General features: G+C 42.8%; 1 protein-coding gene across 1 annotated transcript; it reads left to right on the top strand.

Moving 5' to 3' along the window:
* The first annotated feature begins 217 nt into the window (after positions 1–217).
* Positions 218–2,001, top strand: LOC130870199 (mRNA-decapping enzyme 1A-like). Its single transcript, XM_057762808.1, is given in 4 exon segments — positions 218–1,187; positions 1,190–1,351; positions 1,354–1,545; positions 1,548–2,001. Coding segments are annotated over 4 exon segments (1,740 nt in total). The 5' UTR covers positions 218–235; the 3' UTR covers positions 1,982–2,001.
* The last annotated feature ends 11,837 nt before the right edge of the window (positions 2,002–13,838 follow it).

Raw genomic sequence — 13,838 nt, forward strand, 5'->3', positions numbered from 1 at the left:
TATAGGTTAATTTAAGTTGTGAGAGCTAGTTAATAATAAGCCTGAGCTAATAAACCAAACAGTTCATTATTAAAACAAGCCCCTGTGTGTTTCTTTGGGACTGAATGGCTGCTGGACCAGTCAGTATAGAAACTTCTATCTACAAGTAAACACATAATTCATGATCAGAAAATTTCAAATTTGATTAAAAACTATATTGAAAAACACAGGGAGGGGCTCGGCTCCACAATTCAAGATGGAGTCGTTGAGTCGAGCTGGGCAGGAGATGAGTCAGGCGGCCTTGAAGCAGCACGACCCCTACATCACCAGCATCGCAGATCTCACGGGCCAGGTCGCTCTGTATACTTTCTGCCCTAAAGCCAACCAGTGGGAGAAGACTGATATAGAAGGGACCCTATTTGTATATCGAAGGTCAGCTTCGCCTTACCATGGTTTTACCATTGTCAACCCACTGAACATGCACAATCTGGTTGAACCAGTGAATAAAGATTTGGAATTTCAGCTCCATGAACCATTTCTTCTGTATAGAAATGCAAGCTTGTCAATATACAGTATCTGGTTTTACGACAAGAATGACTGTCACCGCATAGCAAAACTCACGGATGATGTGGTAGAAGAGGAGACACGGCGATCCCAGCAGGCTGCTCGAGATAAACAGAGTCCCAGCCAACCCAATGGCTGCAGCAACCAGAGGCCCATCGACATCCTGGAGATGCTTAGCAGAGCCAAGGATGAGTATGAGAGGAATCAGATGGGTGGCTCAAATATCTCCAACCCTGGGTTACAGCCAAGCACTCAGCTCTCCAATCTGGGAAGCACCGAGACTCTAGAAGAGACACCCTCTGGGTTACAAGATAAGTTTTCTTCATCTGGGCACAAGCATCTGACAGCAGAAGAGTTGTTTGGAACCTCATTGCCAAAGGAGCAGCCAGCAGTCATGGGTCTAGAGTCAGAAGACGTGGAGAAGCTGCCCAGAGATACAGCACAGAAAGAGCCCGGCTCATTCCTCTCATTTTCCTTCGGGCAGTCAGGGGGAGCACCTCAGTCTGAAAACCTGGGTGTCCATTCTGGCGCTCGCCACACAGTCCAGCCTGAAGCCACCACCCCGGGGCTCATCACTCCTGCCTCCATTGCACAGGCAGGTGAAAAGCATGCCCCAAGCTACACGATCCCGCTAAGCCCTGTCCTCATCCCACTCTGCCAGCCGAAGCTTCTGCTGCACAGCTTCCCCACTTACCTCGGAATAGTACCTTAATGCAAGCAGTGAAGACCACACCTCGACAGAAATCTCCACTCCTGAACCAGCCGGTCCCTGAGCTCAGCCACAGCAGTCTGATTGCTAGCCAGAGCCCCTCAGAGCCCCAGGGAGCCTGTCGAGCAAAGCCGGCACGCCCCTCCCAAGCGTTGATCTGCTCCAAAAACTCAGGTTGACCCCACAGCATGACCAAATACAGGCACAGCCGCTTGGAAAAGGTGTAATGGCACCCAACTTTTTTTCAGCAGCTGGCCAGCTGGCCACCCCTGAGAGCGTCATAGAGCCTCCCTCTAGACAGCAGCAGCAAGAGCAGCAACCTCAGCCTCCCTGAGCAACATGGTGCTTGCTCCAGCCCTTCAGTCTATGCAGCAAAACCAGGATCCTGAAGTATTTGCCGAGCCTAAGGTGTTGCCCAGCGCCGTCCCAATGGCAGGTCCCCCGCTGGCTGCTGCAGCAACCACAGCAGTGTCCTCTGTTCTGCTGTCCCCTAGTGTGTTCCAGCAGACCGTTCCCAGGTCCACAGACCTAGAGCGGAAAGTAAGCTCTCCCTCTACGCTCACTGTTGGGACACCAGAAAGTCAGAGAAAGCCTTCCATTATTCTCAGCAAGTCTCAGCTCCAGGACACACTGATACATCTAATAAAGAACGACTCTAGCTTCCTCAGTACACTTCATGAAGTCTACTTGCAGATGTTGACCAAGAACAAAGACAACCACAACGTATGACTGGAGTACAGTCCATGTGAAGGTGGAGGGCGCACCTCAGAAACAAGCAGGCATCTTGTGGGCCATCTGACTAACATGTGGAGCTTTGAGAAGCCTGAGTGTGAGCCTATGAGAGAGCCTTGGTCCTTAAGGATGTTTTCTCGAACATTCTCAGTGATGATGGAGGTTTCACTGTGAAGCATCACCAGCAGACCTTTGTTCTACAAAAACAACAAAACAGACCATTGTGTTGAGTTCCGTGGGTGTGTGTGGAAGGAGGAGCCACCAGCCTTGCAGCAGAGCTCAGTGGAGCCCATGCCCTCCCTCCACTTCCGGCCCTACAAGCTCTGAACTGAATGTCAGCTCCACAAAGTAGCTTCAAGTTCTAAGGATCAGAATTTAAGTTGATTCTTTAGAAGGTATTGTTCAAGTGAAGTATGTTTTCTATGAGCACCCGCTTGGGCCTTAACACTTCTGGGATTTCTTTGTGTTTCGTTACATGTTCCCGGTCCCGCCGTGCTCAAAGGCCAGCGAAGCACAGCTGTTTGGTTAGGGCCTGGCTGGGCTCTGGTGGAGGAGACATGGAACCTTGGAAGCAGAGTCTGGGCTGCCAAGATTCCAGTCCTACCAGAAGGCTCCACTTTTAGTAAACTCTCCAGTGGTTTGGAAGTGTCAAGTTTGTGTGTGAAGCACAGCCTTATTTTCCTTTTCTGTCTAAACAATTAAAGTTATTGTTGATTGTTTCCTTGATGCTTTGACAAAAGGACCAGTGGACCGATCTGACAAAGCCATTCTGGTTCCATTCCTTCAGTGTGCTGAGAGCAGTTTTAAAGCTATGCAGGAAAGGGAGCTGCACTCACACTGCCCTTCCTTTGTGTGGAAGACGAAGCAGAGCACGCGTGAGCCGCCTAGCCTCCCCAGTGTATCCTAGGCTGGGAGCTCTTCCAGCCCTGGGTGACTGTGAAGACGCTTTGTGATGCTGCTATCGATCTGCCATGGTTTCTATTTATTCCTTTATGGCATGTAATGGTGGTTAGTAATATTTTAATGTAGAATTTGATTATTTCAGCAATAGTAATTTTGAGATATTCTTTGAATGAAAAGTGTCTGATTCTCCGATACAGGTCATTTTGTAGTGTTTAACCAATTAAGACGCACTGCTTACTCTCCTGAGCAATTTAATGCTGGGTAAGAACCCAGCTAGCATAAGGATTCGCTGTGAATAATGCAGACAGACGTGACAGTTCCGCGGGAGTAGTCGCTCAAGCTTTAATGGGAACTCAATCAAAGGCTCATCAATTTCTTTCTAGCTGAAATTTTAGATAGTTACTGATTAATTACTTATTTTAGTTTGGTCTTAGTTTTTTAGCCTAGAGACTCCTTGGATCGACTCCTGCTGATCCCCACATGCTTCCTGGACAGCGTTTCTGCGTCTCGATCCAGTGTCTCCTCTTGCTGTCTATCTAGTTTTGTGTGCAGTGTGCAGAATTCAGGGAAGCCTACTTTTTCGTACTCAATTAGGGATAGTTTGGTTTCATGACAGTGTATAAATTTGGCAACCAAAAATTAATTGTTCATATGTCATCTAAAGAAGATAAAGTTTAGTGAGATGACGTGTTGCTGACAGTAGGAGGTGCTGGTCAAGGTGTTGCTGACAGTAGGAGGTGCTGGTCAAGGTGTTGTTGACAGTAGGAGGTGCTGGTCAAGGTGTTGCTGACAGTAGGAGGTGCTGGTCAAGGGACCACGGGGTTGTGCTTATAAAGGGAACACTCTGTAAGTGTGGTCGCCCGGGTGTGGCTGCAGTGCACATCAGTGAACGAGAGTCAGCGTCCTCCTTCCAGTAGGAGTTTGAGTTTAGCGATGCCTTTGAGTGTGTGTGATATCAGAGAGAGGAGTGGGTGCTTAGAGAGCATCTGCAATCAGATCTGCTACTTTTCACCCTGAATCCTAGGAATGACTAAGACAAACCTGAAGTAGAATCTCCTAGAAGGCTTCCTCAGTGTAAACATAAACTTCCAAGTGCCGAAGTGATGGAGACTTGAAAAGGGTAAACCTATTTCAACTCTCAGATTTATATATTCCAAGCATTTACTTCAGATTCAGAAGCCAGAAGTTCCAGTTCATGATTACTAGGATGTCAGGCCAGAATGAATCCCCAGAGAGCCAGGCCAAGCCTGGGTAGTTGCAGTTGGATGAGCCTGGCCTCAAAGTCAGCTCCATTGCCTTATTCCTCATTCAGGCCTACGATTGAGAAACTCTACTAGCATAGCTTGCATGTTTACAGTGTCTTTGCTGGAACCTTAGCTGAATTAAAAGGGACATTGGAGATGCTTCTTGCTAGGTTGGCAGAGCTAGGAGACCGCATTTAGGCCACTCTGTCCGTCTGTGTACGCATCCCATCCCTCACCCCTACTGTCAAAGGGTCTGGGACGAGCAGCCGAGAGTTTGGAGTACAGTGTGTCTAGGGTGTCACCAATGAGTGACTCTGCTCTTATTATTTTTTTTTTTGCTGATTTTTTTTATTAATTAATTAATTTAATTATTAAAGATTTCTGCCTCTTCCCCGCCACCTCCTCCCATTCCCTCCCCCTCCCCCAATCAAGTCTTCCTTCCTCCTCAGCCCAAAGAGCAAGCAGGTTTCTCTGCCCTGTGGGAGGTCCAAGGACCACCCACCTCCATCCAGGTGAGCATCCAAACTACCTGGGCTCCCACAAAGCCATTACGTGCAATAGGATCAAGAACCCATTGCCATTGTTCTTCAGTTCTCAGTAGTCCTCATTGTCCATTATGTTCAGCGAGACCGGTTTTGTCCCATGCTTTTTCAGTCCCCGGCCAGCTGGCCTTGATGAGTTCCCGATAGATCATCCCCATTGCCTCAGTGTGTGGGTGCACCCCTCGCCGTCCTGAGTTCCTTGCTCGTGCTCACTCTCCTTCTGCTCCTCCTTTGGATCGTGAGACTTCAGTCCAGTGCTCCAATGTTGGTCTCTGTCTCTGTCTTCTTTCATCGCCTGATGAAGGTTAATATTCAGGGGGATGCTTATATGTTTTTCTTTGGGTTCACCTTCTTATTTAGCTTCTCTAGAGTCACGAATTATAGTCTCAATGTCCTTTATTTATGGCTAGAAACCAAATATGAGTGAGTACATCCCATGTTCCTCTTTTTGGGTCTGGCTTACCTCACTCAGGATAGTGTTTTCTATTTCCGTCCATTTGTATGCAAAATTCAAGAAGTCATTGTTTTTTACTGCTGAGTAGTACTCTAATATGTGTATATTCCATACTTTCTTCATCCATTCTTCCATTGAAGGACATCTAGGTTGTTTCCAGGTTCTGGCTATTACAAACAATGCTGCTATGAACATAGTTGAGCATATACTTTTGTTGTATGTTTGGGCATCTCTTGGGTATATTCCCAATAGTGGTATTGCTGGGTCGAGAGGTAGGTCGAACCCGACTTTCCTGAGAAACCGCCACACTGCTTTCCAAAGTGGTTGCACAAGTTTGCATTCCCACCAGCAATGGATGAGAGTGCCCCTTTCTCCACAACCTCTCCAGCAGAGGCTATCATTGGTGTTTTTGATTTTAGCCATTCTGACCGGTGTAAGATGGTATCTTAATGTTGTCTTGATTTGCATTTCCCTGATTGCTAAGGAAGTTGAGCATGATCTTAAGTGTCTTTTGGCCATTTGAACTTCTTCTGTTGAAAAGTCTCTGTTCAGCTCAGTGCCCCATTTTATAATTGGATTGATTAACCTTTTACGGTCTAATTTCTTGAGTTCTTTGTATATTTTGGATATCAGACCTTTGTCAGTTGCGGGGTTGGTGAAGATCTTCTCCCAGTCAGTGGGTTGCCTTTCTGTCTTAGTGACAGTGTCCTTTGCTTTACAGAAGCTTCTCAGTCTCAGGAGGTCCCATTTATTCAATGATGTCCTTAGTGTTTGTGCTGCTGGGGTTATACGTAGGAAGTGTTCTCCTGTGCCCATGTGTTGTAGAGTACTTCCCACTTTCTCTTCTATCAGGTTCAGTGTGTTTGGACTGATATTGAGGTCTTTAATCCATTTGGACTTGAGTTTTGTGCATGGTGATATATATGGATCTATTTTCATTCTTCTACAGATTGACTTCCAGTTTTGCCAGCACAATTTGTTGAAGATGCTCTCTTTTTTCCATTGTATACTTTTAGCTTCTTTATCGAAAATCAGGTGTTCATAGGTTTGTGGGCTAAAGTCAGGGTCTTCTATTCTATTCCATTGGTCGACTTCTCTGTTTTTATGCCAGTACCAAGCCGTTTTCAGTACTGTAGCTCTGTAATAGAGTTTGAAGTCAGGGATGGTAATGCCTCCAGACAATCCTTTATTGTATAAGATTGTTTTGGCTATCTTGGGTTTTTCGTTTTTCCATATAAAGTTGATTATTGTCTTCTCCAGATCTGTGAAGAATTTTGATGGTATTTTGATGGGGATTGCGTTGAATCTATAGATTGCTTTTGGTAGAATTGCCATTTTTACTATGTTGCTCCTCCCAATCCAAGAGCAAGGGAGGTCCTTCCATTTTCTGGTGTCCTCTTCAATTTCTTTCTTCAAAGACTTAAAGTTCTTGCCAAATAGATCTTTCACTTCCTTGGTCAGAGTTACCCCAAGGTATTTTATGCTATTTGTGGCTATCGTGAAAGGTGATGCTTCTCTGATTTCCCTCTCTGCTTCCTTATCCTTAGTGTATAGGAAGGCAACTGATTTTTTGGAGTTGATTTTGTATCCTGCCACATTACCAAAGGTGTTTATCAGCTGTAGGAGTTCTTTGGTAGAGTTTTTGGGGTCGCTTATGTATACTATCATATCATCTGCAAATAATGAAAGCTTAACTTCTTCCTTTCCAATATGGATCCCCTTGATCCCCTTATGTTGTCTTATTGCTATTGCTAGAACTTCAAGCACTATATTGAAGAGGTATGGAGAGAGTGGACATCCTTGTCGTGTTCCTGATTTTAGTGGGATGGCTTTGAGTTTTTCTCCATTTAATTTAATGTTAGCTGTCGGCTTGCTGTAAATAGCTTTTATTATATTTAGGTATGCCCCTTGTATCCCTAATCTCTCCAAGACCTTTATCATAAAGGAGTGTTGAATTTTGTCGAATGCTTTTTCAGCATCTAATGAAATGATCATATGGTTTTTTTCTTTCAGTTTATTTATATGGTTGATTACATTGATAGATTTGCGTATGTTGAACCAGCCCTGCATCTCTGGAATGAAGCCTACTTGATCATAATGGATAACTTTTCTAATGTGTTCTTGGATTTGGTTTGCCAGTATTTTATTGAGAATTTTTGCGTCGATGTTCATGAGTGAGATAGGCCTGTAATTCTCTTTCTTGGTTGGGTCTTTGTGTGGTTTTGGTATCAGGGTAACTGTAGCTTCATAAAAGGAATTTGGCAATGACTCTTCTGTTTCTATATTGTGAAATACATTAAGAAGTATAGGTATTAGCTCTTCTTGGAAGTTCTGGTAGAATTCTGCATTGAAACCATCTGTCCCTGGGCTTTTTTTGGAAGGGAGATTTTTGATAACTGTTTCTAATTCTTCGCGACTAACAGGTCTATTTAGATCGTTCACCTGGTCTTGGTTTAGGTTTGGTATATGGTACTTATCTAAAAAAGTGTCCATTTCTTTTGCATTTTCCAGTTTTGTGGCATACAGCCTTTTGTAGTAAGATCTAATGATTCTCTGAATTTCCTCTGTGTCTGTGGTTATGTCCCCCTTTTCATTTCTGATCTTATTTATTTGCGTGTTCTCTCTCTGTCATTTAATTAGTTTGGATAGGGGTTTGTCAATCTTGTTGATTTTCTCCAAGAACCAACTTTTTGTTTCATTGATTCTTTGGACTGTTTTCTGTGTTTCTATTTTGTTGATTTCTGCTCTCAGTTTGATTATTTCCAGTCTTCTACTCCTCCTGGGCGCGTCTGCTTCTTTTTTTTCTAGAGCTTTCAGGTGTGCTGTTAAGTCCCCAATGTATGCTTTCTCCGTTTTCTTTAAGTGGGCACTTAGTGCTATGAACTTTCCTCTTAGCACTGCTTTCATCGTGTCCCATAGGTTTGAGTATGTTGTCTCTTTGTTTTCATTAAATTCAAGGAAGACTTTAATTTCTTTCTTAATTTCTTCCTTGACCCAGGTGTGGTTCAGTAGTTGACTGTTCAGTTTCCATGAGTTTGTCAGCTTTCTGGGGGTAGCATTGTTGGTGGCTTCTAACTTTAATCCGTGGTGATCTGATAAGACACAGGTGGACACTGATATTTTTTTGTATCTGTGGAGGTTTCCTTTGTTTCCAAGTATGTGGTCAATTTTCGAGAAGGTTCCATGAGCTGCAGAGAAGAAGGTGTATTCTTTCCTATTTGGGTGGAGTGTTCTATAGATGTCTGTTAAGTCCATTTGATTCATTACCTCCAACAATTCTCTTAATTCTCTATTAGTTTTCTGTCTGATTGACCTGTCCATTGGTGAGAGAGGTGTGTTGAAGTCTCCTACTACTAGTGTGTGTGATTTGATGTCTGCCTTGAGTTTTAGCAATATTTCTTTTACATAGGTGGGTGCTTTTATATTAGGGGCATAGATATTCAGGATTGAGACTTCATCCTGCTGAATCGTTCCTGTTATGAGTATAAAGTGTCCCTGTCGATCTCTTCTGATTGATTTTAGTTTGAAGTCAGTTTTGTTAGAAATTAGTATGGCCACACCTGCTTTTTTCTTAGGACCATTTGCTTGAAAAACCTTTTCCCAACCCTTTACTCTGAGTAGATGCCTGTCTTTGTGGTTGAGATGAGTTTCTTGCAAACAGCAGACTGTTGGATCCTGTTTTCGTATCCAATCTCTTAGCCTGTGCCTTTTTATTGGTGAATTGAGACCATTAATATTAAGTGATATTAATGACCAGTGGTTGTTAACTCTGGTTATTCTTACTGCTTTTGGTAGAAGAGTTTGTGTGTCTCCCTTCTTTGAGTTGTGCTGTTGAAGGGTCGCTAGATGCCTGGGTTATTGTAGGCAGTGTTGGCAATGTTGGATTCCTTGGGTTGTGATTTTCCTTCTATTACTTTCTGTAGGGCTGGATTTGTGGCAACGTATTGTTTAAATTTGTTCTTATCCTGGAATGTCTTGTTTTCTCCATTGATAGTGAACGATAGCTTGGCTGGGTATAGTAGTTTGGGTTTGCATCCATGGTCTCTTAGTTTCTGTAGTACCTCTATCCAGGACCTTCTGGCTTTCATGGTTTCCATAGAGAAGTCAGGTGTAAGTCTGATCGGTTTACCTTTATAAGTTACTTGGCCTTTTTCCTTTGCAGCTCTTAATATTCTTTCTTTAATCTGTATATTTTGTGTTTTGATTATTATATGGTGAGGGGACGTTTTTTTTTTATCCAGTCTGTTTGGTGTTCTGTATGCTTCTTGAATATTCAAAGGAATATCTTTCTTTATGTTGGGGAAGTTTTCTTCCATAATTTTGTTAAAAATGTTTTCTGGACCTTTGAGCTGTGCCTCTTCTCCTTCTTCTATCCCTATTATTCTTAGGTTTGGTCTTTTTATTGTGTCCCATATTTCCTGAATGTTTTGTGATGAGAATTTGTTGGTTTTGGTGTTTTCTTTGATCAGTCCGTTTATTTTCTCTATGTTGTCTTCAGAATCTGAGATTCTTTCTTCTATCTCTTGTATTCTATTGATTATGCTTGTTTCTGTAGTCTCTGCTCGTTGACCTATATTTGCCATATCCAGCTGGTCCTCAGTTTGTGTTTTCTTTCTTGCTTCCATTTCAGTTTTCAATTCTTGGACTGTTTCCATTACCTGTTTGATCGTTTTTTCTTGGCTTCCCAGGGTATCATTTACGTATTTACTCATTTCTTCAAACTTTTTGTTATACTTCTCATCCATTTCTATGAGGGCGTTTTTTACATGTTGTTTAAGGGACTCTATTGCTTTCAAAAAGTCAGTTTTTTCGTCTTCTCCTGTGTTAGGGTTTTCAAGTCCTTGTGTTGTAAGATCATTGGGTTCTGGTGTTTCCATGTTGTTTTTCAGATTGTTGGGTGAATTCTTGCCTTGGCGTCTGCCCATCTCCTCTTACCGATGCTATCTATTGGGTTTGATTTAATTGTAGCGGGGCAATCTGTTCTCAGTGCAGGCTTCACTGTTTCTTGCCCGCACTATCCTGCATCCAGTGCCTCCGCCGCCCGGGCCTGCCTGCCGGTGTCTCCGCCACCTGGGCCTGCCTGCGCGCCGGTGCTTCCACCGCCTAGGCCTGCCTGCCGGGCCTGACTGTCGGTGCCTCCGCCACCCGGGCCTGCCTGCGTGCTGGTGCCTCCGCCGCCCGGGCCTGTCTGCGCGCCGGTGCTTCCGCCGCCTAGGCCTGCCTGCCGGTGCCTCCGCCACCCGGGCCTGCCTGCACGTCGGTGCCTCTGCTGCCCGGACTTGCCTGCGTGCTGGTGCCTCCGCCGCCCGGGCCTGCCTGCACGCCGGTGCTTCCGCCGCCTAGGCCTGCCTGCCGGGTCTGACTGCCGGTGCCTCCGCCACCCGGGCCTGCCTGCACGCCGGTGCCTTGACCTGAATTTTGCCTCAACATTAATGCAGTGGAAATCTTTTTCAGCGGGGCAAGTCACATCTTGCTTCTTAGGCGTCTGGGCAGGACTGCAGGAAGCTCTTATTTTTGTTGTACTTAGTGTCATGTCTTTGAGTGGGTGTACACCCCAGCTGACCCCACCTCAGTCCAGTCCCTCTCAGATAACCTTCTTCCCAGTTATACACCTTTCCTGGGTCCCATGACGCTTGCCGCTTGATCTACTTGACTTTGAGTCCTAATTCTCAAGTGACCATGACCATCAGTATCAGGAGAGACACCCCTGCACTCTCCGTATGGACTGTCCACAGTTTGCCCTGGACAGTGGTGTTTCTTGCAAGGCCTTGGCCCAACCTTGGCTTAGATACCAATGACCAGATTTTGCATGTGTGAGCATTGGTTCTGTTTGTTCTCAGTCTTCTAGTGGGAATTATCAACACTACTGAACCCACGAGTAAGTAGTCTTTTGAAACCATGCAGCTTTATTGTTCTCCTTCCTCAAAGAACATTGTTTGGAGTTTTCTCATTTCAGTAGTAGAGGCCATAAGTGCCATTGAGATACTAACGATGCAAAAGAAACTGAAGGTGCCTTACTGCTTACAAAGCAGACTTAGCCATCGCGCTGTACTGTGGAGGGAAGAAAGGACTGGGCACAGCAGGACCCTGTGAGGGTCATGGCCTAAGTCTTGTGTCCTTGTGGCACATCTACTGTGGACCATGAGTTTGTTCTTGCCTGCCTTTGGTTTTCTTCCGTTGGGTTCAGAGCATCTAAAACCAACAGTGCCCTGTTTTCAAGAATCCCGTGTTTGGGTCTGAGCAGATCTCCTTACAGTAGACTTCAAAGGCCATGCCTGAGAGCATTTCCACAAGCAGCCGGGGCCTCAAGGAGCCTGCTGGGGTTTTGTTTGGGGTTATTTTGCTTTGTTGTCTTTTCTTCAAGTTTCAGCAGGCGAGATGTGCAATGTTTCAGATTCAACGTCATTCTTTAAAATGCTGCACTGCAATATCGATCACTTTGAAGTGGGAAAAATGCAAAGTTGTTTCCCTTTGATCTGTGAATCCTTAGGGAGCGAGTTAGCACACGTGCTGTGAGTGGTCCTTCCTAGTACTGCTTTGGCCACGTGGCTCTCCTGACATTCCATTGTACCAGGTTCTCAGCCCTTTCGAGGAGACGAGAAGCCCTTCGCCACCGTGAAGCTTTTGTTCCATGAGTGCAATGCCACCTCATTAACCTTTTCAGTGGTGTGGATTTTATACCATCTGTGTATGTTTGCAAATATTAAGTTATTACATGTTTCAAAATGAGCATTTTTCATCCTAAATTTTATGTTTGCAAATATATTTTTTTAATAAAATTTCAAAACCAAGTTTTAGCACCTAAAAAAAAAAGAAAAAAAAGAAAAACACATTATACTAATTAGGTGAAGGATTGAATGAAGGTGGGATAGAAATATATATTTATTTTCAGAAAAATGTATTAAAGCCTTGTTCTGATATAAATGCTGCATTTAGACTTACACAGAAACATGAAGATTTGTATACAGTTATATTTTAGTTGGGAAATTCATGATCACTTGCAAGAATATTTTTTTTTTACAAAGTTACATAGATGTTGGAAGGGGATAATTTTCAGAGAGGAAACTGAAGTTGAAACATATTTTTGTCATAGTTCTAGTTTTATCTATGTGAGTCAACGATAATTTTGTGAATGTAGCATAGAGAAATAAGTTTGGTTTCATATTTTTGAATTAAATAAAAAGTTTTGGTACAGATTATGCTGGATTCCAAACATAGTGAAACTGTGAGAACTGGGACCCAGTGAGCATCCTTTAATAGTACTTTGCAGCGCCTGATGATTCGTGCTCTATCTTTATACTTCCAGTGGCTATTAAAAAATCAACACTGATTATCAAAAGATAGAATCAATTATGCCAAATATCCCTGTGGCATATCTCTCATTTAGAATTTCATTTCCTTTTATACCGAGGCAATTAATCTTATACATTAATCTTGTTTATAGTCAACAAGTGGGAAATATTTTATACATAAGTATCTGAAAATACTATAGAACGTTTTTCTTTACCATCTTTTTATTTCAAGTAGATTTACACAAGATAATACCACAAAAATTTTAAGCATGTTATATAAATGATATGATTGTCTTCTGATTCTCATGGTTGAATCAGAAGGCACATGCAACATGTCTTTGTGTTTTTGTTTGTTGTTGCTTTTGATCTCTGAGACAGTGTCTTACTTGAAGCCTGTCTTGAAGATTTACTAATATCGTAGGCTGGCCTTCAATATATTGCAATCCTCCAGCTTCTACCTCTCAAGTTCCCCTTTCCATCACAAAACCAGATGTCAGTAACCGAGATATAAAAACATCAGTTTCCTGGATTTATTCAATTTGTGGGTGACGAACAGGCATTCTAATTGTTTATTCTTCTACATTTCCTTAATAAACTGAACTCTCAAAAATAAAGAACTGTTACTCTATTTCCTGAGTTTTAACCTAACTCTTGATAACTGCCTTTCATACATAATATACAAATTGGAAACAGGCTAGTTTTCTCACATAATATATTTAAATAACTTATTGAACTGTCAAACAGAAAATACATTCTCATATACTTCCCTTAGTTATTAATGTTTTTTTGCTGTTTACAAAGATTATAGAACAAAATGCATAAAAGAAACATCTCATTCACTGAATGATTCATTTTTGTTTTTTAGGGTTTTTTTCAGGCAGAATATTAATTTTGTCATCATTCCTGGCCTTTAACTCATATTTTTAATTAGAAAATTGAATAATATTTATAATTCTAACATCCTTTGCATGGTCTGTGTAAAGATTTGGATGTCCTTTCTCATGAGCAGCCTTCACAACACCTTCTGGCAGTGTGAAATCTAGCCAAAAAGCAGGAAGTTTCCAGGATGGTTTCTGATTCATTTCTCTACATCCTGCAGCCCACACATATGGTGTCTTCAGAAACAGGGTATTTTCAGTTGGTAAATCTTGTCTGGTAGGTTAGTATTGCTGCATACAGCGTTACCACTGGATAACATTATTGATATCTTCAGATTGAGTAGGGATGGGGACAGAAGATGAGAAAGAAGAGGGAGTTGTGAATGGGTTCATCAATACTAAGGATGAATGAAACCTAGTACCTTATAGACTAATTTCAAAATATAATTTTAAAAAATGAGGATGAGAGAGTTAACTCAGCAGTTAAGAGCACTTGCTGCTCTTCTAGAGGTCCTTAGTTAGATTTCCAGTGCAGATGCCA

This window comes from Chionomys nivalis, chromosome 2, assembly GCF_950005125.1.
Source record: "Chionomys nivalis chromosome 2, mChiNiv1.1, whole genome shotgun sequence".
Lineage (NCBI taxonomy): Eukaryota > Metazoa > Chordata > Mammalia > Rodentia > Cricetidae > Chionomys > Chionomys nivalis.